This window comes from Branchiostoma floridae, chromosome 12, assembly GCF_000003815.2.
Source record: "Branchiostoma floridae strain S238N-H82 chromosome 12, Bfl_VNyyK, whole genome shotgun sequence".
Lineage (NCBI taxonomy): Eukaryota > Metazoa > Chordata > Leptocardii > Amphioxiformes > Branchiostomatidae > Branchiostoma > Branchiostoma floridae.
In genome coordinates this window covers 12,523,853-12,546,548 of record NC_049990.1, presented here as the reverse complement: position 1 = coordinate 12,546,548, position 22,696 = coordinate 12,523,853, and the positions used below count along the sequence as shown (strand labels likewise).

Sequence of the window (22,696 nt, the reverse complement as noted above, 5' to 3'; positions counted from 1 at the left end):
ATGTCATTGGTGTACCTGTGTCTGGTATAACAATGATAAAGCCAGGAAATTGATTCATGATTTCAACACTGCCTCACGTGGTAAGCCAGTGACCATTTTCTGCTTCTCTTTTGCTTATTGCTCAATATTACATGTTAGTCTTTCTATAAACAAGATTGCAATTTCAGCGTATGCCTTCCCCCCATCTTATATGTAATTGGTGCACCTGCGTCTGGTATAACAATGATAAAGCTACCAAATTTATTCGTGGTTTTAACAAGTCCTCACCTGGTAAGCCAGGTCCGCCCACAGGACCGGGTGGTCCCATTGGCCCCACAGATCCGCCGGCGCCGGAGTCACCAGGCTCACCGGGACGTCCGGGCTGACCAGGACGTCCGGGCTCTCCCTTCAGGCCGGGGAAGCCGATGTTTCCAGGGGGACCAGGAAGACCTGAAGGGGAAAGATTTACACTTTCTCACCTATGACTTTATGACATTATTTGTAAATGTAAGGTGTTTTTTACCTGCAGCAGTTACCACACAACAAACACATCTTTGTGCAAATCTCTCCTTGCTTTACAGAGCCAATAGTAGTAACCAATGAAAATGCGAAGTAAGTCTTAAGGCCTCAAGTACTACAATGATGGTTTGAGCACATCAAAACCAATCTGTTCTATTTGTTTATTGTAACCCATACTTCTCCGAATGGACAAATCCTAACTCTCAGTGAACGGAGTTAGCATACATGTTTCTGACTAAGGGGTTTTTGACTTAGAAGTCCTATTCATTTAAACCTGTAAGCTTCAAGTATGTTTTATTACAACTCAGTACAAAAAAAAAGGACTCACCAGGGCCGCCTGGGATGCCGTCATCTCCACGAGGTCCTGGCCCTCCGTTCAGGCCAGGTGGGCCAGGGAGACCCACAGGGCCAACACCACCGCCAATAGCTGCACATACATGACAACAAGGTTGAGAGACGAACTGCCTCATTTATGTTGACAACACTTCAGCCAAAAATTCTACGCTACATCATGTGAGAGTAAGAATGACAATTATTAAGATTTAAGGATGCATGTCAAGCAGCTCCATACCTTTCAAACAGAACAAAGTAACTTGTTTGGTGTCATCATTGGCATAATCCATATTGATCAATACAGTGGGCATTATCACTGTCTCTATCTCATTCTTTACCTTAGCTTGCAAGTTCATCCATGTGTTAAGTAGTGCACCATTACCTTAGCCTTAAAAATAGATGTTGTCTGTCAAAGCATCTTCATAATCATATGTGTAACTAAAGCAGGTTTGACACTCACCTGGGTTTCCAGGCTCTCCCTTTGGTCCAGGGAATCCTCCTCCTCCAGGGCGGCCAGGCAGACCGGGGTCTCCCCTTGGTCCGGGCAATCCTGGCAGGCCAGGGTCACCCCTGGGTCCGGTCAGACCTAAAGGGGGAGGGGAGCAGGGAAAAACCCTTTTAACAACTTGTCATGGCTTCTTAAACAATACGTCACATTGTTCTATACCAGAAGAGTAGTAGCAGTAGTAGTAGTTGTAGTATCCATTATTTGTTTGCACTGCTGCTGGGATCCCTGACACAGGGGTAGGCAGCAGTAGGCTAGTAAATTGTGTATTTATTTTTTATCTAGTACTATATTATGAACAATTGTCTACACTTTTTTTGCAACTGGCTTATCATTAGTTTTTACTAACATAAGTTTTTCAGCATTTACTTACCAACTGGACCAGGGAAGGAGCTCCCAGGCAGTCCAGGAATACCAGCCTCTCCCTTAACTCCAGGGCGTCCAGGTCCTCCAGGTGGTCCAGGGTTCCCTGGGCCGCCGGGCTCTCCCTGGAAACCAGGCTGTCCTGGGAGACCCACAGGACCAGGTGGGCCAGGCTCACCAGGACGGGTTTGTGTAGCAAATGAATCACCTGAGGGACAATGAGAATGAAACAATGGGTATCAGGGTTTGTGTAACAAAAGTGTGGCTAAGTGAGACTAAACATGGGCAATAGGCCTCGGAATTGTGTTTTTTGTTGAGTAACAGGAACCCAGCCGCGCGCTGTCTGCCACGGTAGTCCGCCGTGTACCGCCAATCTGGAAATGCCTCCTCAGATGCTCCCGTCAAAGATTACTATCTTCTTAGTGCGAGTATTTCCCGTCATCCTTTGCGCCGCCTTTCCCCTAACTTTAAATGTTGGATGGGTAAGCAACCGATCTCCCTGATGTGCGTTACCACTTCCGGTGTTTTCGATCATCTGTGTTGTGGTGTGGGATCGTACGGCGGGCCCGTTTAGGCGCCTTGTCGGTTTTCGTGGTACTATTTGAGAAGTTTGAGGGTTTCAACACGCTGACAAAAGCTACGCTGCACTGCAGATACGTTTTGACCGTGTTTTTTCCACTGCTTTCGTCTGATTTTCGTGATCGGTAACGTCGCCAACCCGAAAGTAAGAACTGAGATAGGAATACCAACTTCCTTAGGAATACAGATCTCGTGAAACAGATGGCATTTTAGCGATTATTTAAGTATGGACCGTTCTACAAGAATAATGCATCAATGATTATAACGATTACATGTGGTTAGTGCCAGCGTTTTGGTAAATATACTAGCTACCGATGCGTTTTTCTTACGACGACGTGGTGTGGCCGCCGCCGTACTGCTGGTAACGCAGTGACCCGGAAATCGGCTAAAATTCAATGGCGTTTATTTTAATTTGAAATGACTAATATGTGCTCTTTGTACGTTAAATGGCCTCCAAATAACTCGACGAACATAATTCACTTGAAAGTTTTGACTTAGATATTAGAATTTTGCAGAAAACGGCGATAGTAGAAAAGGCCTTTCCCACCTAGCTCGCTTCGCTCGCCTCTAAATCGGCTACGCCGATTGGTCGGCTAAATTGGTCGGCTTAGCCGACCTTCGGGTGGAAAAACTCCTGCGCCGATTGGTCGGCTTCGCCGACTTCCCCGACCTTCGGGTAATCCCCAACCCCGGCAATGCTCAGCGATACGGTGTACGGGCGAATCAAAGACAATTCCTTGGCCTACCGCCTATGGACTAAATGAGGCTCAATGGAAAGACATCGTTCCACAAGTTTGAGCAATACTGCCTGGAAGGCCAACATCAAAGCTATACCACTACAGCTTACAGTCTATATCAGTATTACCTTCATGATACCAGATTATGAAGTTGAAAATGAAATGAACAAATCTTGATATGTTACTTAGTATTGTGCACATTCTAAAAAAACTGTACAAGTTAAACACATTACACTACATGTTATCAACATTGACCATTAATTTTTCTGTTTTTTCTTCTACAAATTTCAATGAATGAAACTACTTGAACTTGTTACTTGAACTTGTTACTGTTGTTAATGTTGAAGTTGAACGGCACCATATACTGAGGTGACTTCCTTACCAGGTTCACCCTTAGGCCCAGGGGCACCAGGGGGTCCGGAAAGGCCAGGGTCACCTCGCAACCCCTTCATTCCAGGAAGGCCAGGACCGCCACCAAATGATGGACCAGGTGGACCTTGGAGACCAGGACCACCATCCCGACCTGGGCCCCCAGGTCGACCAGGAATGCCAGGCTCACCCTGAGATAATACAGGTACATGTCATCACAATAACAAAGCCTTGGTCTGTAATATTCATCTGAACAACAGCACTGCGGTACAGAACCGTCGCCCAATGCTAAAATCAGACAGCGCTTCTGCCAACTCTTTCACATTAATGGAAACTAAAACACAAGTTTACAAAGATAAAAGGCAAACTGAACTTGACAAACTATTGTATTGGATTGATGCATTTTGTAAATATAATGATTGGGTCTGTATTAAGCCTGTATTAAGCCTGGATGTAATCATAAATTTGTAAGAGTAACAAAGGACGAAATTTGCCTATTTCTCACCTTTGGACCAGGTCCACCAGGAATACCAGGTGGTCCAGGAGGGCCACTTCCTCCAGCTCCGAATCCAGGTCTCCCAGGGGCACCAGGCAAGCCGGGGTCACCACGCTCTCCCTTGGCACCTATAGATGTCATCATACACTTTGTCAAACACTGAAGCAATGGTTGATAACACATTGATACCATTAAACATCTCAAAGCTAACAATGTTGCAGCATGATATCAAATCTGCTGTGAAGACTGGTTTTACCAAATTAATGTAAGCTATACCCAGTGGGTTCTTAGTTAAAAATAAAGTTCCAATCATCTAGTAATAGCAGATTCATTAAAGAAGACATTACACCTTTCCAATATCCCACTAAAAAAAGAAGGGTTTGTGAACATTCTAACTAACAAGAACAAATGAATGCTGTAACCAACCTGGAGCTCCAGGAATGGCGCCACCTCCGAATGTATCTCCCGGCATTCCGGCTGGGCCAGGAGGCCCACGTGGGCCAGCGGGTCCCTGTACAACACCAAGAACAACACATTGGTCAAAAGTTCGCATACAAGACTTTCCACAGTACACCTGTGGCTGTATCCTAGTCGAAACTTTTCAAAGAATAGAAAGCTTACCAGGTTTCATTATTTCGGACGTAATGATGTACCCAACAATCTGGGCTTAAAAATACACTGCTAATGCCATGTTGATTTCATGATATGAATGACATTCTATGGGAACCAAAAAACTGAAGCGTGAGAATAAAAATAAAGTTTGACAAAAAAGTTGCTTTTGTTATAAAATTAAAGTAGTCAGGAAGGTCAAACAACTGATTGAACACACAGAATATATCATATAGTACACCAAACAATACATTCTTCATTTTTGTTCTTTCATATCTTCTTTGACCTTGGAATATTGTATGACATTGGTACGCATTTTTTGATGTTTTGAAATCCACAGCATACAGCTTATTTTGAGGCTGCTTAATGTACTATTTACAGTAAGGTTGAAAACTTTTTTATTTTAGGAAATGGCCAAAAATTGATGCACACACATGTCATCCATAATCAAATCAACATAGCCTTATGAGTTAATGATAGAAAGATGGGATACCTCAGGTCCTTGTGTTCCAGGAGTTCCAGGTAGACCAGGTGTTCCAGGCTCTCCCTTCAGCCCAGGTGTGCCAGGACGTCCGGGTTGTGTGACCCCGCCAGGTGCTCCAGGTGCGCCAGAGTCACCACGCTCTCCCTTCTGCCCACCCGGACACGCAAAACAGTCTCCGCCACGCTCACCTGACAACCAGGGCAATACGTCAATGCAAGTCCAACTCAAAGCCTGATGCTCAATAGAATCATACTGCGTTTTGGACAGCTTACTGGGCAACCAGGTTTCGTCATGGCTTCTTCATGTGCTAGGCCTACTACAATGGGTCATCCCTACTCTTCTTTAGGGAACTGAAAGTGATCTAAAACATGTTTAGCACAATGACAGTATAGCTACTCTTCCACTGGGTCTGACAGAGAAGACAGACATAGAGTACATGCAGGTTCATCATAATGGGTATATTCCCCTATTCGTTTTTGGCGAGTAAAACCAACAATGGCTCAACACTGTGCCCCTTCTAGTTGAATGCAGGTAGGGTGACCGTCAACAGTCTGGATTCAAACTTTTAATCTCTTGGTTTAGAGGCAGGGTCACTAACCACTTGACTACCCATGCTACTCGAAGAACGCAAATTACCCAATGATATCAAATGTGTCGAATAGAAGTACTTTAATTCTCCAACCAACAATGTGACCTTACCTTTAGCACCAGGGAAGCCAGGGGACCCAGGCAAGCCAGGCTCTCCATTTCCTCCGGGAATTCCAGGAGGTCCTGGGGGACCCTGTGGACCAGGGATGGGACCAGTTCCAGTTACTCTGCCAGGTTGGCCTGAAGGGTGGAGAGAGCAAAGAAATGATAAGTATCATTTTTTAACAGACATACCACATCACAGGGCTTGTTACTGCATCTAGTGCGACTGAAATGGTCGCACTTGCAACTGCCATTCCCGTGTGTATGTATAACTAGTTTCGTATCTCTACCTGGTGGTCCTGAAATGTGGACAAAGCCAAGAATAGATACGTTACATGTCACTATCTAACAGTCACAATATCATGTGCAATTTTGCAAAAACAGTCCATATCTGAGGGGTACTTGGGGGGTTATCAGAACATGACTGCTATGCAACACAGCTGCAGACTGATCCCAACTTCAATATAGAGTTGCATCTTCTAAGTTCAGACTGACAGGAGTGTAGAACAGCTTTCAGTCCTTGTAGACTGTCTTTCTCACCTGGTGCTCCAGGGAAACCAGGATCACCCTTGGGTCCAGGTCCACCAGGGGTTCCAGGAGGGCCGTCTCTGCCTGGGAGCGCACCCACGCCAACACCAGGGCGACCAGGAACACCAGCTTCTCCCTTGCGACCAGGGAATCCTGGGGGACCCTGAGGACCAATCATGCCTGGTACACCTGCAACAGGAAGTCAAATGGTAAGTTAATTCAATCTTTCATGCAGGAATGCAATTACCATGCAAAAATCATGTAGGTTCATTTTTATGTAGGAATCATTTCTACACTCTGAGCTTGAATGTCATACCTGGTGAGCAAGTAAGTTATATGTGCTGGTTTGGCTTGTCTGTAACTGGCATACTTGCATATACTACTTTGCATACTAGTAAACCTCTTTGGCAACTTTAAGAAACATAAATCTTTTCTGTTTAATACTCATGACCTCATATCCTTAGTTTGTTACCAAAAAAGAAGAAAATTCACCTGAATAAGCCTGTACATGAGTAACCTGGAATCCAGTCTACTGCTGGCTGGGCCTACCGTACTTAGTGCAGGCTTTGTACGGGGCCAGGGAAGCTCCCAGCCGCTTAGGTAACCGGCCACACCCGGTAGAATTTTCACGGGGTTAGACTTAGCCTAGTGGGAGTTAATTTGCCCGCCAGCAGTAGACTGGGGAGATCCTTGTTTAAATTTCCTCGAGATCAGATTTGCGATAAGGCTTCCTACACCACGGGAGTCCCTCAGCACACGGCACAATTGGCCTGAGCGCGCCATGCGCTGGCGAATCCACTACTGCCTTGTTACATATTCATGGCCTGCTTGCCGTGATGTAATCATATCACTTTCGTATCTACACTACAATCGGGCGGTTTTGGGATCCTAGTAAGCCAGAATAAATGTCACAACTGACTAAATAACATTGTAGTCTTTTTTTTAAACGAAATGTGAGAAAAGAACGTGAACAATGGATATTGGAAGTTCCTGTATGCAACGTAAGACTCCTTGGTAAGACTAAGTTTTATTCATGAAGAGAAATGGATCTGGAGACAGACAAAATATCAACGTTTTTCTATGACTGTGTGAAAGGTAATCACAGATGTATGTAGTGTTTTTTCTTCTTTAGATATAACCTAATGGTACTTTATAAACAACGTAGAGAGACCAGTTGAATGTCATTTACACGGAGAATAAGTGATATGGAACAACAACAAGTCATGACCCACGTCTCAAAACGAGCTGAAACCTCCCAATCTGCACGCCTCTAATTCTCACTGGGAGTAGCGTCGCCAACTGATACCCCAAGTCATCTGGCTTCTTTGACCTGGTCTCTGATCAGGGCGACTAGAGGGGACAGAACAGTCTCTATAGAGTGGGAAAGTTCGCGGACTTCAGTCCATCTGGACACTCGAGTGATGTCAACAGTTATGTCCCGCGGCCCGTGGGTCAGCTTGGTAGATCAATGAGGAGGAGAGCCATGACATCCTTTCCATGCAGAAACAACCACAAAACTTCCTTCTGCTTATCTTTAAAGCTATCGACCCCTTCAAACAACAACAGAGCCCTGGAAAAAGGCATTTTCCAGAGCAGCCGTGCGCGTGTGTCAGGCTCCCCCGAGTCGGCCATGTTGATATGGTAATCATGTCAGGGTTTGACAAGGCGGATTTACCGCGTGCTGCGCGCACCAATCAAGGCGCGGCAAGTTGATTGGGTTCTCGTAACACTATTGGTTAGAAACGGCGCGGGGATCGCCGCGCCGAGAATTGTTCCTATTAACTATTCCCCAGTCTACTGCTGGCGGGCAAATTAACTCCCTGGCAAATTAACTCCCACTGGGCTAAGTCTAACCCCGTGAAAATTCTACCGGGTGTGGCCGGTTACCTAAGCGGCTGGGAGCTTCCCTGGCCCCGTACAAAGCCTGCACTAAGTACGGTAGGCCCAGCCAGCAGTAGACTGGATTCCAGGTTAGTACATGAGCACATCAAAACTAGAAAGTAATGTGATGTTAATGTTTTGAAGATGTCCCCTTGTCTCTTCACTGTTCCCATACCAATTGTACTGGGTAGTACAGTAGAAGCCGCTTAATTGCACACACCATTTGCCAGTACATTTAATTTCATTTTCCGAATGGTGCAACAAAGCAAAGTTATTAAACTGGACCACACCATAACGGGATTTTGTGCAAATAACAGAAGTGTGCGATTATCCTTAGTGCAATAACTGCAATTAACTGGCTTCTACTTGACTTGTTTCCGTACCTGGAATGCCTGGTTCTCCCTTTCTGCCCACAGTGCTACCAAAGGACGATCCAGGTGGGCCAGGCAGACCAGGGCCGCCAGGGTCTCCTTGAGGTCCCCTGGGGCCACTCCCTCCATTATTTCCAGGTTGGCCCTTGGGTCCTACAGCGCCAGGTAACCCTGCTGGGCCAGGGGGGCCGGGTGGGCCAGCTGCTCCAGTAAACTGTAGAGTTTAAACATGGACAATCTATAATTATCCATTGTTGCCAGTAATAAATATGATCATGAAGCAAGACTTGTTTAGGGCAAATTTTTCATGTCTCATATCATGCTTGACTGTTAACAGCATTTAACACTAAAAAAGTGCAAATAAGCACTACTCTCATAAAAGGGACCAATTGACTATGGAAGCCATCCTGCATTTGACAAATATTGATTGCAGAAATAGGGAGTATACAGTATTACAGGCACCTAAAAAACTAGTCTGTACATGCTGTACAGGCTGACATATTCTGTGACTTGATAAATACAGTAACATACATTCACATAAATCCACCAGGTGCCATTATACCGCCACCATAAAAAATGTTGTTATAGAGGCCTTCTCAAGATTGTCTTCAACACCTAAATATCTGAATTGTATTACATTTACGATATTTTACATTCGGTATCAAGACAATCTTGGCAAGACCTCTATACTAATGCTTTTTGAAGTGCCGGTATTATGGCACCTGGTGGAATTATGATAGTCGATGTTACATCAAATAGCATTTCATAGTGCACATGTGGCTAATGCAGAGCAAAAGATCAGCCTTAAAATAATAGCCAACTATTTGGACTATCTCTTACCCCAGGTGCAGGGTTGCCGGGTGGTCCAGGGGCTCCGGGGAAACCAGCTTCACCAGGATTACCCTGCAAGGATTGATGAGTAAGAAATCACTTAACTGCTTCATACCAGTGTCTTCAAATTGTATGTTGTTACTTTCACATATCACATTCACATGCCAATATCACACACAGAAATACACAAATAATGCTTACTTCCTAACATTTGCAGCCAGTTCAATATCAATACATGGCCAAAGAAATACAGTGGAAGCCGCTTAATTGCACACCCAATTTGCCAGAGAATTCCGTGCAATTATCCGGCGTGTGCGATAATGCAAAGTTACCCAGTTGGACCGCACTGCCACGGGATTTGGGGATTCCGTGCAATTGACCGAAGTGTGCGTTTATCCGACGTGCAGTTAACTGGCTTCCACAACTAAGCTTAATAGTTAAATCAGAATGTAGATACGCTTTGATAAAATTTAAGTGATGCAGAAGTGCCCCCTACCAGTTAATCAGAGAAGTGCATGATAACATGCAAATTGTTTTCTCAAGATTGGTTTAGTCTATTGCATTGAGTTCTTTTGTTACATATTATGACATAATCGAAATATTATGACATAATTAAAGTAAACATCATTTAAAGTAAGTGTTTCTTTCTGCTTTCCATCTGTATCATCAATGAAATACAACTTGGCCCCTTGCTGACATACCTTGGGTCCGGGAACACCAGGAGATCCACCACGTCCAGGGTCACCAGGATATCCCTGACAAGGAGAAACAGTTTGTTTTATATCATCAGGCATAGCTTTCAATACAGACAAAACTGACATAACTATGTGCTACTATGTGGTGTAATGATTTGGCTACACTAACCAATGCTATATGTGTTAAGTCTAAAACAAATGGTTGTTTTCTTCCACCTACATACTTTTGGAGCAAGACACAGAATTAACTTCTTACACAATACAATTCTAGGACAATAACCAGACTATTTCAACCAGACGAAATGGTTTCTTAACAACATTCAATGTGAGTCATGCTTCTTTACTTTTTAGTATAACAGGTAAAACTTGTGTGGTGCACTAAGTATTATAGAACATTTCCTGCACTCTGAGCACTGATGTTCATAATTTAGCATATCATCAGGATATAGATGGGCCTTAGTACAAGGACTTGACAATGGAGATAGATGCAAGCCAGCCTCAGTCTTTTTAGTGACTGATACCACCCACTATGACAATGATGATGCCTCTATACATACCTTGCTGCCTGGGAAGCCAGGAGGACCAGCTGCTCCAGGTGGACCCTGAGGAAAGTGGACATTAAACATTAGAACAGCTGTACAAATCCTGTAATGAGGATGAAAGAATAGACATAGAATTGTTTGCTCTCTACTATCTTGTTATAACCATAAGCCACACCTTTGAGATATCTGTAAAAACAAGACATTTGTATGAGTAAGACTTACCCGTGGTCCGGCCAATCCTGGGTCTCCTGGCTGTCCCTTGGGACCAAGTAACCCAACTGTTCCTCCACCTCCACCAATCACCTGCCAAACAGAACATCACAAAAAGATTTGATTTATAACTACATTTTTTTAAATAGAAGTTTATTTGCAAGTTCGTGCCCGAGGGCTAATTGCAAGTACATGGTATACACATAGTGACAATGGACAGTCATAAACAATATTTTAATCTAATACTAGTGTTGGCTATTTCTAAACAGGTTGGGGGTTTTTTTCTTTTTGGAAGCAGAGGGAGACGAAAAGTCCCACATTTTCTAAAATTTAATAGCTGTAGTTTAAAAAAACAGTCTGAAGATAAGCAAATTCATTTAAGCTGAAAGGTGAAGTTGTATCTATGTATAACTAATACATGTAACTGTAGTTAAATAAAAACACCTGAAGATAAGCAAATTCATTAAAGCTGAATGGTGAAGTATTATTTATGTATAACTAATAACTGTAGTTAAAAAAAATACAGCCTGAAGATAAGCAAATTCATTTAAGCTGAATAGTGAAGTAGTATAAATCACTTCATCCTGTTGTACAGGTATCAACGAACAGTGGTTTGAAGATTGCAATTTGACACCAACGTCTGTCTTGATATCCATAAATATCTTGTTTTTAATCACAAGGAAGTAGGCAATGTCAAAGGGTCTATTCTGTTGGTTTGAATTGATTCGAACACCCACGGCTTCAATTTGGTGTAGTGACAACTCTATTCTGGCATAGGATGACATACATTAAATGGGAGAAGATGACAGTCTGCAGCATATGAACTTTTTCAAGACCTTGGACACCACGATATCGCAGACTTCCAAGGGATATGTAAGAGCTGCCAAGTCTGGTAAGACAAACATTGGTCTGAAACTCCAACCATAAAGCATCAGGTGTCTATCACACATGTGGACAATGGTTGCTCAAATGGGGGTTCCAGATAAGGACAAAAGCATTTGGGCTCACAGTTTACATTAGACTCTTGGTAAGCAATCCCCAAGAATGAAAATGCCAACAGTTTACCTTTTCAGAGAAAATGTTAATTTTCAGGTTTTCCTTTGAATAAATGTGACTGATCAACACCAGTCAAGTTTGATAATGATAATAGTTGTTTGTTTATACTCTACATATAGATTCAGTCAAAGGTTTTCTAGGCTTCAATGTACAAAAACTAACATCTACAACCTAGTGTTTAATTTTGCTCAGCCTACATACGCTTAGGCAGGGGTGTGAATATGAACAGGAGACAGTTCAGATGATAAGAAAGAAGCATTTGTATAAACTTAAAAAAAATAAAATAACCTGTTTTAAGAGTGACTCACCTGTCCTGGTGGTCCAGGGGGACCAGGGTTACCAGGCAGACCCTTAGGACCAGTGGGACCCTGTCAGATAAACAACGGAAATATTTGTAAGTATGACGTGATACATCTTAAGTTAAAGATGACATTTTGTGAGACAGGCCAGCCAAGCCAGCTGTCCTAGTATCCGTTCTATTTACACACAAAAGTGGCGAGAGATTCCTGCTCAATTCCCAAAGGATTCCAGACTTACACATGTTTAGCTATTGCCAGAGTGAACAGGAAGGAGTAGGCGGTAAAAAAAGTCGTCAGAAACTTTTTTGAATGTCCTAAATGAAATATCTGCTATAGCAACATGCATTCTACATCAGGTCTAAGCCCAATTATTGCTAGAAATTATGGTTTTACTAAAGGCAGCTAGTTTTGTTATGATAGCCTTAAACATTAACTTACAAAATTGACATAGACTCTACTGTTAGGATACACAATCATGAGGTGGGAAGTTCTACATCTTTTACTTACCCTGATTCCGAACTCTCCCTTCTGTCCCTTCTCTCCAATAGCGCCCCCTGGCGGCTGTCTCTGTTCTCCAGTTCCACCGCCTGGGGGTCCAGGAGGGCCGGGTTTACCTGGCTCACCCTGGGGATAGGGGGGCAGAAAAAAATCATCTTTTAGGACATACTTTGGCAGCTTATGCTTGCTTTGTTACTCCACATGGTTTCATTGACATTATATTAATTGACACTTTCTTTGCAAAGTATCATAGGAGTCTAACTAAAAGTTAGCATGACTAGATTTGGGATTTATTTTTCTTTAAAAAATAACACGCACATACTCTTGCATCAACAACAGATTTAAAAGGGAAAGGAAGTACAGAAACCTACTTAACTATAATATAACATAGCAACTTGTTACTTACAGGCTCTCCTTTTGGTCCTGCAAAGCCAAGGCCCATAGATCCCTGAGAAGGAAAGAACAACAAAAAACTATCAGCTTAATGCATTAATCCTTAAGATGAGCTGCATATGACAAATGGTATGGTTTAAATGACATGTGGAAAATTTTGGGAATAATTATTGACCCTTAAGTTTGTTTGGTTCTACAAAATTTTGATTTATTAGCACTTAATAAACTGAAAGCACTTTCACATATGTTCAGCTGAAATTTTAACAGCACTCAAGGAATACTTACTTTCAAGCCTTTGTCTCCCTTTTCGCCTCTGTCACCCTATGTATCATATGGTAGAAACAAAAATTTGGTTAATGACACTGACAACAAACAAAGCCATCATCAAAGCGATAGATAATACAAAATTTCTATATGGATTGCAATTTGTATATGGATTTCAATATATTGCAATATTGTGTATGTATAGCTAAACTACTGTTTATGACAATCTATTACAGAGATTTGAATCGGGAAGAACCCGTACCTGTAGTCCAGGTTCTCCAGGAGCTCCATTACTTCCAGACAGTCCATCTAGACCAGGAGGACCCTGCAAGCAAAACAAGAAAATTAACATGTGTTATCAACACTTTATGGCTGACAATTATCACTGTAAAGTTCTTTCGTTAAAAAAAAATGATAGAACTTTTGTGTCTTCGATTTAAGAAATCCAACTTACCGGTAAACCGTCAAGGCCCGGTCTGCCAGCATCTCCCTGTAAAACAAACCAAAAAGAAAATGGAAAAAAGATGTTAGTGGAAGCTGAAGACAAATGTTTATCATTTGGTCCTTAAAAGGCTAGCGCCAATTGTGTTTCACCAACTCAAATTTTCATCAGACTTCTAAAGTCTCTCATTAACTTTCTACACATGAAGTTTCAATTTACCATTCACAATGCTGGTTGCATTGGATAGAAATCAATGCTTAGTACGAATGGTCGGTAAATTAAAAGACGACACTGAGAAGCTCTACCCACCTTCTGTCCTTTTGTTCCACCAAGTGCCAAGCCAGGTTCACCTTTGACTCCTTTCTTGCCTGTTTTACCCTGAGGTGAAGAAACACACAGAATGTGATATATTTGTTGTACTGTAGTCTGTCACCACCTACATGTGTTTTCAAAGCCCCCTTCGACCTTGGATATTTAATGACCATCGAATGCTGTGTACATATCAAATACACTTCGGTAGGTGACACATAACATTTGTGCCCAAGTGTTACCCTCACTTAATTGTACTTCTATCCCTGGGGCTTGAAATCTAGCCAATTGAAACTTTTCGTATTTCAAACTCTACAAGATATACATGGCATTTAAAAATATCTGACTTTGGTACACATAGTTAGCAATTCACAAACAATGCCTGTCACTTTAGCCTAATAGTTGCAATATATTACATTACATAACAACTGTCTAACTTTGAGTTGACTCACCGGTGGTCCCCGAGAACCGTCCACTCCAGGTAAGCCAGGGCCACCTGGGTCTCCCTAAAGAACATACAGCACAGTTTAACACACAAAAATATACAGCACAGTTTAACACAAACAAACATGAAACCTTAATAGTACTTCAAAGCTGTGATAGACTTGAAATGGTTGAAGCACATTGGATTTTGCAGACTACATGTATGGATTAACTGTTTACTTGAAGCAATTTAGTCTTTTTTTTGTGAAAGAAAAAGCTTGCATTGGTCACAATGGACTTTTATTTCATTACTCACTCTTGACACTTGGATTATTTTTTCTATAGAAAAGGACATAAGGATACAAACAGACCTGATAGTGTTGTCTTAAATTTTGGTTATCTTCTATCTACAGGAATGATACCATATGGCTTAGTGTATGATCGAGAGCCCTCAAATCAATTTCACAACGGGGAATTTTAAAGGTCTGCTGCGCAGTTTTTTGCGCTTCAAACTGAAAACAAAAAATCCATTTTCCGGCCATTTCTTTATATAGTTAGTTGAATCAAGCCTACCACGTTACGGAACACTATTCAAGGTATGTCGGGAGTCGATATTTTCGCCGTGCGAGCGCGTTTGAAAACCTGTGATTCTGCACACCCGCGTTGGGTTTCAGCCATCTTGTTTCTTCCGAACGAACTGTTGTGATTGATTCTTGTTCGAATTCTCACTGGTGCCTAACTAGGGAGGTCAGAAAGTTACAGCGCGCGTAGGACGAAATGTTTGTAGGCTAATTCTCTACGTTGCAAACGTGAAATAATGACACAAAAGTGTCAAAAAGTAGTAGTAAATCTGAGATTTCTTAGTTCTAGAATATTTCAAATTTGAGTGCAAAAAACTGCGTAGCAGACCTTTAAAACCTTAACCACATGTTCTTAATATTACACTGTTGTCATGGTGAGACAATATATTGTCACTATCCAGTTTATCGTCATGTACAGTCCATGGCTATGATAGTATAGAAAATATTCTTACCTGGGTTCCATTGCAGCCATCTAAACCAGGCATGCCCATAGCACCAGGCAACCCTTGTAGGCCCTGCAAAAAAACCCCAGTACATCATGATCAAATCTTTCACTTTAATACACTGACTGAACAGGACATAAGGTTACAAGATATTCAAAATGCTTTTGATTGTCATTGTCATATACACCAACGTTTGGTAGATATAAGTTAGAGTAATACTTACAGGGATGCCATTTAATCCTGGAAAGCCTGGAACACCCATTTTTCCCTGTCGACATAAAACATGACGATTAAACCTCTATGATTATTATTACGTTAAGTTATTAATATAAACAACAAAAGCAAAAATCGGTAGAAATGATGGTAGGAAAGAGTTTTCACATGTAACAGGGTTGCCATGTTATCCTCATTTATTATTAATAAACTACGTGTGAAATGATGTTTTTAAGTCTTGTGTATACCCTGTCTCCCTTTTGCCCCCTTGGTCCAGGGTCGCCGGGTGTTCCTTTATTCCCCTTCTCCCCATATGGTCCTTCTGGTCCAGGGAAGCCCTGGTTGCCCTGTAATCCTTGAGGTCCTATTGGTCCTGGTGCCCCCTGTAGGATAAACAAAATGTTTACATCACTGTTTACATCACTGTCCATCACCAAACAACTCAGGCACCAGACACGAGATGAATTACATCACCTTGACCTAAAGTATCCAGACAGTGACCCAGTTTGTGTTATACTGGAGGTTTTTAGGTCAGTTTGAATTGTGGTCAAATACTGACTGAAGGTTTTGGGTCAATTACTTGGCAGCAGTTAAGTTTCATGGCACATAAACACTTCTAAACACTTCCTGACAGGTGACACAGATTGCTACAAAGACATTAGTTATTTTTCATGATTATAGGGAGATGAAAAATGCCAACATAGACATTTTTTGCGGATGACTGTGCTTTACTACATGTATGCATTTTTAAGACATGCATAATATAATGTGGTAACAATAAAAGACAATAAATCTACAGCGACTTTTATTTGTCATTTTATAATGGAGGGTGTTGAGGTCTAGAGAATATTCCGCCTAACTCTGCAACCAAGATGAATCCTCAAAGGTCTACCTTAGCAGTCTAAGGGTTATTTTGTACTTGTGCCTACACACTGCTGGTGGTGCTACACAACATCAGCAATGCGTGATGGACAACAAGACATTCAGTGTGGGCGGGCAGCCCCCTGAAATGTTTACATTGGTATCAAATTTTTCCAACAGCTCTATACTTCAGAAGGCAAGTTGTGTGGAGATAAATAACAGCAGGGATATACAATCTAACTTCTAAGGCCCAGTGTACTCATGTAAGACTGCAGGCCTTAAGAAAACCCAGAAGGCTCTGTGTCGGATGTTTTCTTTTCCTTTCTTAAGAAACTGGACCAACCCAAGGTGTCCAGTATTTCACCTTAATTTGACCCACACAGCAATATGTCTTCTCGCCTTGTCACTACAGACGACTTTAGCACAGACCAAACTCACAACCTTAGAGAATATGTCAAATTCTCTACTAACATCAACATCATTTGTGTTTCTCAATTTTTATCTACTTTTTTTGCGTGTTTTTCTACCAAACTTCAGAAAGGTGTGCACAACAGATGGAAGATAGTGTTTCGGACGTAGACATCTGAGAGGTTGCAGAAGAATACTGAAGGGCGCATATGGAACACCTTCTGTACAGCTTCTTTAGACCACATCGCAACACCATGTTTGGTTTGTCTCAAATATTCCATTTATCTTCCAAACAAGACAGAGAAAGAGAGTGGTCGCAGGTACCCGTAAAGCTTTCACACTTGAACACCCACATACACGCTACAATTGCCCAAGTGGAAAATCAACATCAACTGAGGCGATGTCTTTCACACAGAAACCTGTGTCCACTTGCAAGACTCTCAGGTCCGGCTTGGTTTGATGCAGAATAAAGATTTGATTATTAGGTGTAGCACCAGAGTAAGTTATACAAGTAAACATGTAACAATGGTGGCAGTGTTCCCCAAATAGGTGCCGTGACAATTGTCAAGCACTCGCTCTACCTGTGATGTTTGTATAGTGCATGCGATACAGAACACATGGACATAGGTTCTGTGTGGAGATTGCTTATCTTTTGCTACTGCATTGTGCTCACATAGTTCATATTACACAAAGGTCATAGCCAGCAGTCAAATAAACACTCAAAAACACTGCCAGAAGACCACTGGCTGGCATTCAGTATTTACTTATGCTATGTGTACAAGATGCCTTTTTATTGGTTTCGACAGGGGTGGTTAGGATTCAGAGGGGTACCTTAACAGGACAATTAGCAAACAAAAACTATAAAATAAAAGCTTTTCAATGCTTTTTACGTCATTGTTAGTCACTATAAATTCTTGACTTACTGTCTTAACATTCAATTTCTTTTGATTTAATCTACTCTGATTGATATTGAATATAGATTGAAGGTTTTTTCTATATTTTTCTTTGTATGAACAAAAGGGCAATAAAATATCCCATTTTCATTGAAATTGCCCAATTGTATTTGTTTCTATTTGTATATCTGAGTCAGCATTCACTTTGACCTTAACTCCTCCCCCACCCTTAACAACCTTTCCTTGAGTGTGTTGGCCAAGGACCAGGCTTGTAAAATATGAAGGTTGTTTCCAAAATTCCATGAAACTCCAGGGACAGAAGAGCAACTGTCTTACCAGATGGATTCTTTCTGGTAGGGCATTCAATAAAGCACTACATGTACTTAGTGTTCATCGAACCCTTAGAGAGTACACAAGTATAAGGTGTAGAAACACTGTGTCATGCATGAACCCTACATCCAAATTGACTGAGGAAAGAATATCTTTCTGTTAAGCTTAACGCTTTCAAACATGCAACATTCTTGGGCACTCATAAGTGCATGTAAGATATGTTTGAAACGCGAAGGTCAATCATTTACGGCACCCCACATTTTCTAGGATTCTGCACTGAAGAAATGTAAAACCGCAATTTGGTTCAAAATGTATTTTGACAAATGAAGAGTAGTGAAAGAACATGCACAGCAAATTAAAAGAATGGCCTTTTAGATTTCAGTGTGTAACTTAATACGAAGATTGGTCATTAGATGTTTATGCCATTTCTTGCCAGTAGGCAACACTTGGGCTTTAGCCGGAAGACTCTACACTTCAGACAGCTGCATTAAGAGCATTTACTTCCATTTTTGTAAACGAACAGCTGACTTTTAAGCCTATTTATATTCTCCTAATCTGGAATTTCCGAATCATTATAAAAAGGTACATCAAGGCTAATGCTCTAAATGTCATAAATTACACCAACTATATTTATATACTGCTCCTCTGTGAATACATACATAGATTAACATGAAACTTCAGTGGGTAATATTGTACTTTCTTATTCAGTGTTTGAGTATGTGAACCTATGAAAACACACTGGGCTACTCTTAACTGAACTGTCTACAGAACACTTGCCATTGTTCTTTATTTTCGACTTTCACTGGAAGAGGAAGTGACGCACTTTGAGCTCAACAGTACTTTGTGCTCTCGTTCTCACTCTTTAGATGAGGTTTCTTTACGCTGGGCACTAGGCATTTGTTGTAAATTAGTGTGCTGTGAAGTTCAGCTGGTTAAAGCGGCTAGAAGGACTTAGTTTGACTGCTCAGCGGGTTAAGGAATCCTGGACTGCTGACAACCTCGGCCCTCGTGATTCATTAGGGTGTAGCCTTACCTTAACCTTCTAACTCCTATGTCTGTATGCAGCAAATTTGGATTGGTTACAGTACGTACATGGTTAATACAAGAATAGCAACATAAATGTCTGTACATTCGCTGTAAAATCTAGCATAAGTTGGAGCGTTAAATCCTTGGATGGCCGCCACTTGGTGAGGTGTTTTCCTGTATGTCTGCTGGGTGCCTGTTCCCAATCAGCTGGAGCTGCGAAGAATGCAGACACACTAACACAATTTACCAGACCCCATCCTGCTAGCCATGGACTGTCTTACAGTTGACCTCCAGACAATGCACCCATCCATGTAACCCCGTAGGAGAGACAGTTGAAGCTCTGCCTTTCATGTCCAGAATAGCTGGCAGTGATGTACATTTAAAATCTGGTACCAGCCTATATTACATATCAAGTATAAGAGGTTCTTTCTCAATTGATTGCAGTCTTCGACACCCCTGTTTAGCGACATGGTTTGAATAAGTAGTGTATCATCCCTATGCCACACTGCTGACACTTGACACATAAGGCGAGTTCTAGAACGTCCCAGGTCAGAATTTCTAGAACGTCCCAGGTCAGAATCTGCACATACATGCATGCTAGAAATCATATCTTTTGATCAGAATTCAGTATAATTAGACTCAGATGGCCATGTCTTAACCCCTGGGGTCGCAGCCCTGAGGACAAGGTTATTACACTGTCAGAAAACCAGGTCACTGGTATCACTTTCCAGAAACTTCTCCACTTTGACAGCACAACATGCACTTTCCAGGAACTTCACCATTTTGCACTTCCAAGAAACTTCTCGATTTTGATCGCACAACATGCACCTTCCAGAAATTTCTCCATTTCGATTACACAACATGCACTTTCCAGGAACTTCGCCATTTTGCACTTTCAAGAAACTTCTCAATTTTGATCGCACAACATGCACCTTCCGGAAACTTCTCCATTTTGATCGCATAACATGAAATTTCACGAAACTTCTCTATTTTGATCACAGAACATGCACTTTCAAGAAACTTCTCCATTTTGAACGCACAGCATGCACTTTCCAGAAACTTCTCCATTTTGATCGCACAACATGCACTTTCCAGAAACTTCTCCATTTTGATCGCACAACATGCACTTTCAAGAAACTTCTCCGTTTTTATCGCACAACATGTACCTTCCAGAAACTTCTCCATTTTGATCGCACAACATGCACCTTCCAGAAACTTCTCCGTTTTGATCGCACAACACGTACTTTCAAGAAAGTTCTGCATTTTGATCACACAACATGCACTTTCCAGAAACTTCTTCATTTTGATCACACAACATGCACTTTCAAGAAACTTCTCCATTTTGACCACTGTGCACACATAATGCACTTTCAAGAAACTTCTCCATTTTGATCGCACAACATGCACTGCTTACAGTATGCTAGGGACAGATATTAACACAAGCCAATCAGCATCAGCTTCAAATAAAAAAAAATAGGGATTTCTGTTGAAAACTTTACATGTTAAGCTCAATTTTTTGTGTTTCCGGCCCCAATTCAAATGGCATACATGAAATGTACTTAGCATTGCCTGACATTCCTACATCAATGAATTCATTTGTGACTTTAATTTGACAAACACCAACAGTGTAGTTAGGTCCACATTTGTGAAACAAACCATGTACTTTGAGTTTTTATCAGAGGATTGAAAACAGACTATTCGTTATTTGCTATTGGGTGGGCTGACTATGGCATGCTTTTTTTGCAGTTATTTGCTATTGGGTGGGCTGACTATGGCATGCTTTTTTTGCAGCCAGCGGCCGCTATTCGGCACTAAGGCCCAATCTATACACAGTTTTTGCCGATATCTGTGGAGATGTCGGGAGGGATCTGGAGCATTGGCCGCAGGACACCCAGCTATATAGCCTTATGAGCCTGCGTTATATGCTAATGAGCCCTCCCGAAGTCGGGACACATCTACACACGCGGGACACATCTACACACGCGTGGAAGCTGTCGGGGACCCCTGCTAAGCTATCGGGGACCCCTGCTAAGCTATCGGGCAAATGGTGCGGACCTTTCAGGAGAAATTTTCCCAATATCTTTATGGCGATATTGCAGATCCATCTAGACGCTGAAAGAAAGCTGTTGGCGAGAGGTTGTAGGCTCGCCGATATCAGCAAAAACTGTGTCTAGATCGTGCCTAACTCAGGTGACCCCAATACAATTGTTGCAAGGGTCTGGAGCGGCTACCATTCAGCGCTATCTCGGTTGACCTTTATACAACAGCAATTTCTCCATATGCGGCCTAAGGACTAAGAAGGACCCCTACTCTTCTCGACAAGTGCGGTGGGTTCTCTAAAATGCTTGAGGTGTGGCTCTCCTCAAACATGGGCCCTCCATTTAGGATGGCCCTAGCCGAAGCTAGGTATTCATTTTCACCTGAGTGAAGTGAGGAAAGTCATGTTAAGTGCCTTTCCCAAGGGCACAAGATGGATGGCACATAAACGGATTTGAACTAACCCAGAACCTCAGAGTTATAAATTGAACACCCTGCCCATTGCGCCATCCCCACCCCCCCTCAAAATGGGAAAGATGATATCCCATCATTGTCCCAAGAGTGACGTACATTGGTATCACATGAGAGGAGTTGTGAGTGTGGAAAGGGGCATCCTTATGGTACCACGTCTGTCTGTTCAAAATCGGACCTGTTCAATCTCCACCTTAGTTCGGCTTAAGTTGCATATACAAACTACCAGTCCTGTGCGTGGGGGTGAGGAGATTTCACAGCTGTTCCACCTACTCAGGACAAGGGGAAGAAACCACATCTGGCCTTTCCCTACCAAGGCCATCCCATTGACATTGAGGATATCAACTGGCAAGAGCAGACTTTGCTGTCACGCAACCATGACACAATCAAGTGTCAGCCATGTTGGTTCATAATTATGATCACATTTATCCTGTCTACATACTGTAATTGTGAGGCTCCAAACTTACGATAGCACTGCATAATTTTGCCAGGTGCTTTAATATCACCACATCAGAAAAGCATTGTTATGGATGCCTCCTCAAAATTGCAGATATCCGAAGTGTGTATATCCCAGGACTACTGATACTGCATTGGTAAATCTTTTTAAATCACTTCAAGTTTAAATTCCTGTATTTCTATGTGCTCAATATGGCGGTATTAAGGCATCCAGTGAAATCATGAGAGTTGATACACATTCTTTCTCAGAATCAGCTGTACAATGGGTTTTTGATGGATGGTTGTTTGCCATCTTGAATATATACACGAAAGAAACAAAGTTACTTATTAAATAAAATTTCAGGCGTGCGTCCTCTAAGAAAGCTAGACAAACCACCCTGACACCCATACTCTTTTATTCAGAGCAATCACATATGCGTATAAGGATGTCTGATGTCAGGTGCCAAAAAGGAAGACTTGTGTTGCCAACAGCTGACCCACCATGAAAGCCTCTGCTCTCATACTTCCATCACGATGTAACCTACCTGTTATTTGATCATTCTTAAATCAAATATAACCTTCATCCAAACCAG

General features: G+C 42.0%; 1 protein-coding gene across 2 annotated transcripts in view; it reads right to left on the bottom strand.

Annotated features, from left to right (window-relative positions):
- The window catches only part of LOC118427235 (collagen alpha-2(IV) chain-like), a 47,082-nt gene that overhangs the window by 10,093 nt on the left and 14,293 nt on the right, over positions 1–22,696 (bottom strand). For both annotated transcript variants that reach the window (XM_035836884.1, XM_035836885.1), the window contains exons 4-29: positions 15,891–16,025; positions 15,653–15,697; positions 15,439–15,501; positions 14,435–14,488; positions 13,983–14,051; positions 13,686–13,721; positions 13,494–13,556; positions 13,253–13,288; positions 12,981–13,022; positions 12,584–12,700; positions 12,086–12,145; positions 10,734–10,814; positions 10,527–10,571; positions 9,976–10,029; positions 9,284–9,346; positions 8,456–8,657; positions 6,204–6,380; positions 5,673–5,801; positions 4,983–5,161; positions 4,307–4,391; positions 3,890–4,008; positions 3,398–3,575; positions 1,710–1,907; positions 1,292–1,417; positions 827–925; positions 268–429 (exon numbers count right to left, since the gene is read on the bottom strand). In XM_035836884.1, the coding sequence (XP_035692777.1) occupies positions 268–429; positions 827–925; positions 1,292–1,417; positions 1,710–1,907; positions 3,398–3,575; positions 3,890–4,008; positions 4,307–4,391; positions 4,983–5,161; positions 5,673–5,801; positions 6,204–6,380; positions 8,456–8,657; positions 9,284–9,346; positions 9,976–10,029; positions 10,527–10,571; positions 10,734–10,814; positions 12,086–12,145; positions 12,584–12,700; positions 12,981–13,022; positions 13,253–13,288; positions 13,494–13,556; positions 13,686–13,721; positions 13,983–14,051; positions 14,435–14,488; positions 15,439–15,501; positions 15,653–15,697; positions 15,891–16,025 (2,617 nt within the window). The remainder of the gene's footprint in view (positions 1–267; positions 430–826; positions 926–1,291; positions 1,418–1,709; positions 1,908–3,397; positions 3,576–3,889; positions 4,009–4,306; positions 4,392–4,982; positions 5,162–5,672; positions 5,802–6,203; positions 6,381–8,455; positions 8,658–9,283; positions 9,347–9,975; positions 10,030–10,526; positions 10,572–10,733; positions 10,815–12,085; positions 12,146–12,583; positions 12,701–12,980; positions 13,023–13,252; positions 13,289–13,493; positions 13,557–13,685; positions 13,722–13,982; positions 14,052–14,434; positions 14,489–15,438; positions 15,502–15,652; positions 15,698–15,890; positions 16,026–22,696) is intronic.